The sequence below is a fragment of the Populus euphratica genome, unplaced genomic scaffold (assembly GCF_000495115.2).
Source record: "Populus euphratica unplaced genomic scaffold, PopEup_1.0 scaffold7401.1, whole genome shotgun sequence".
Lineage (NCBI taxonomy): Eukaryota > Viridiplantae > Streptophyta > Magnoliopsida > Malpighiales > Salicaceae > Populus > Populus euphratica.
In genome coordinates, this window is record NW_011507169.1 from 1 (window position 1) to 1,457 (window position 1,457).

The 1,457-nt window shown below is 35.5% G+C and overlaps 1 protein-coding gene across 2 annotated transcripts; it reads right to left on the reverse strand.

Annotated features, from left to right (window-relative positions):
- Positions 1–243: 243 nt before the first annotated feature.
- Positions 244–1,403, reverse strand: LOC105120352 (uncharacterized). 2 transcript variants are annotated; one of them, XM_011018516.1, is made up of 4 exons: positions 1,313–1,403; positions 883–1,057; positions 672–774; positions 244–518 (listed from the first exon to the last, which is right to left on the reverse strand). In XM_011018516.1, the coding sequence occupies exons 2-4, from the start codon at positions 1,055–1,057 to the stop codon at positions 341–343; spliced, it is 456 nt and encodes a 151-aa protein (XP_011016818.1). In that variant the 5' UTR covers positions 1,313–1,403; the 3' UTR covers positions 244–340. The 2 variants fall into 2 exon arrangements, with proteins under 2 accessions (XP_011016818.1, XP_011016819.1); XM_011018517.1 differs by having other exon boundaries at positions 1,307–1,393.
- Between the last annotated feature and the right edge of the window lie 54 nt (positions 1,404–1,457).

The window sequence follows — 1,457 nt, forward strand, 5'->3', positions numbered from 1 at the left end:
TCACTAGGAACTGCACAGTGCAATCCACGGTGAAAAAACTAATACTTTTTTTTCATTTTAATTAATTTTTTTATTTTATTTGTTGATATTAATTTTTTTTTCTATTTAGTTATCAAACTTTCATAATACGGATCTCAAGTTTAATGATTAATCCAATTAATTTAAATTTTTTATTAATTTTATTAATTTATTATATAAAAAAATTAATCCATAATATCGCGCTAATAACAAAACTGGTCCTTATCTATGTCTTGCAGACTTCCTCTATTTCCATTGGCCCTGTTATCAGCCACGACGGTAGATGTGCCTTCAGAACACAAGCCTGAAGAGCCCCGATCCTTCAAATTTTGAGCTGGTGCAGAGGAAGGGCCCCAATCAACCCACCTCCCCTGACCAAACTCGTCCTCAAGTGCAGATTTAGTTGTTCCGCCATCAATATCAGGCTTACGGAAAGCATGCACTGTAACACCATTGCTACAAGACACAAATAGAAACTCTCTAAATGAAGCCTCCTAGTGCTGATTATAAGTATCCCCACACACACCCCAAGCCATTGAATCCACATCACAAACAAAACGAGAATTATTAGATATTGAAAATTCGTGTTCAAGAGAAAAACCATTATCAAAATCCTTTACTGATGCACAAGTGCATGGAATATCATCCTTGACCTACTAGGTTCTGTCCATGATTCGGAGCTGAAAGCTGCTGAAGATCGACATTGAAGCCTTTCATCATTCAAAGGTTCTGAAACACGATTGCTTACAGATTCCCCTGCCAAAATGATTACAGAATAACAACAAACCAATATGTAACGAAAACCACAACCAAAGCATACCGTAACAAAAGACAGAAACATAAGGATTTTTCGAGTATATTTACCGGCAACTAAAGGAAGGAGCAAGGCTTCACATTGATAAGACAGTAACAGCAAAAGCTCCCTCGTCGGCGATATAAAACCTTCCCGAAATTCCGACAAGTCCATATTGAACTGAGAGGGACCCCATTTATGGAGCTGCAGAACTGCCGGGCTCTCACCGCCAAGACAGTAATCCATCTAAAACGGTAAAAGAGAGAATATTCAACCATTTTATGCAATAATATAAATTAATTCACTAATCGCAACCCAAGCTCGCCGAAAAACTTCAACTATTCCACTAGATTAATCTGATTCCTATTATTTAAATTTATAATCATAATCAGCAAAAAAGAAAGGGAATAATGATAATGAAATGAGAAATAATTAAGGAAAAAAAGTTTACATTTCTTCTAATCGGAAAGAAATAGATAAAAATAAAATAAAAACCTGGACCTGTTGAGCGAATCGGTTTTACTGGAGTAACGCCATCTCTGCAAATCTCTCTCTCTCTCAATTTTTAGATTCTCCAGCAGACTGTTATTTTATTTTATTTTTCTGCTCTGTTTTCTTTTCTCTCTTTTTTTTTTTTAACAGGATT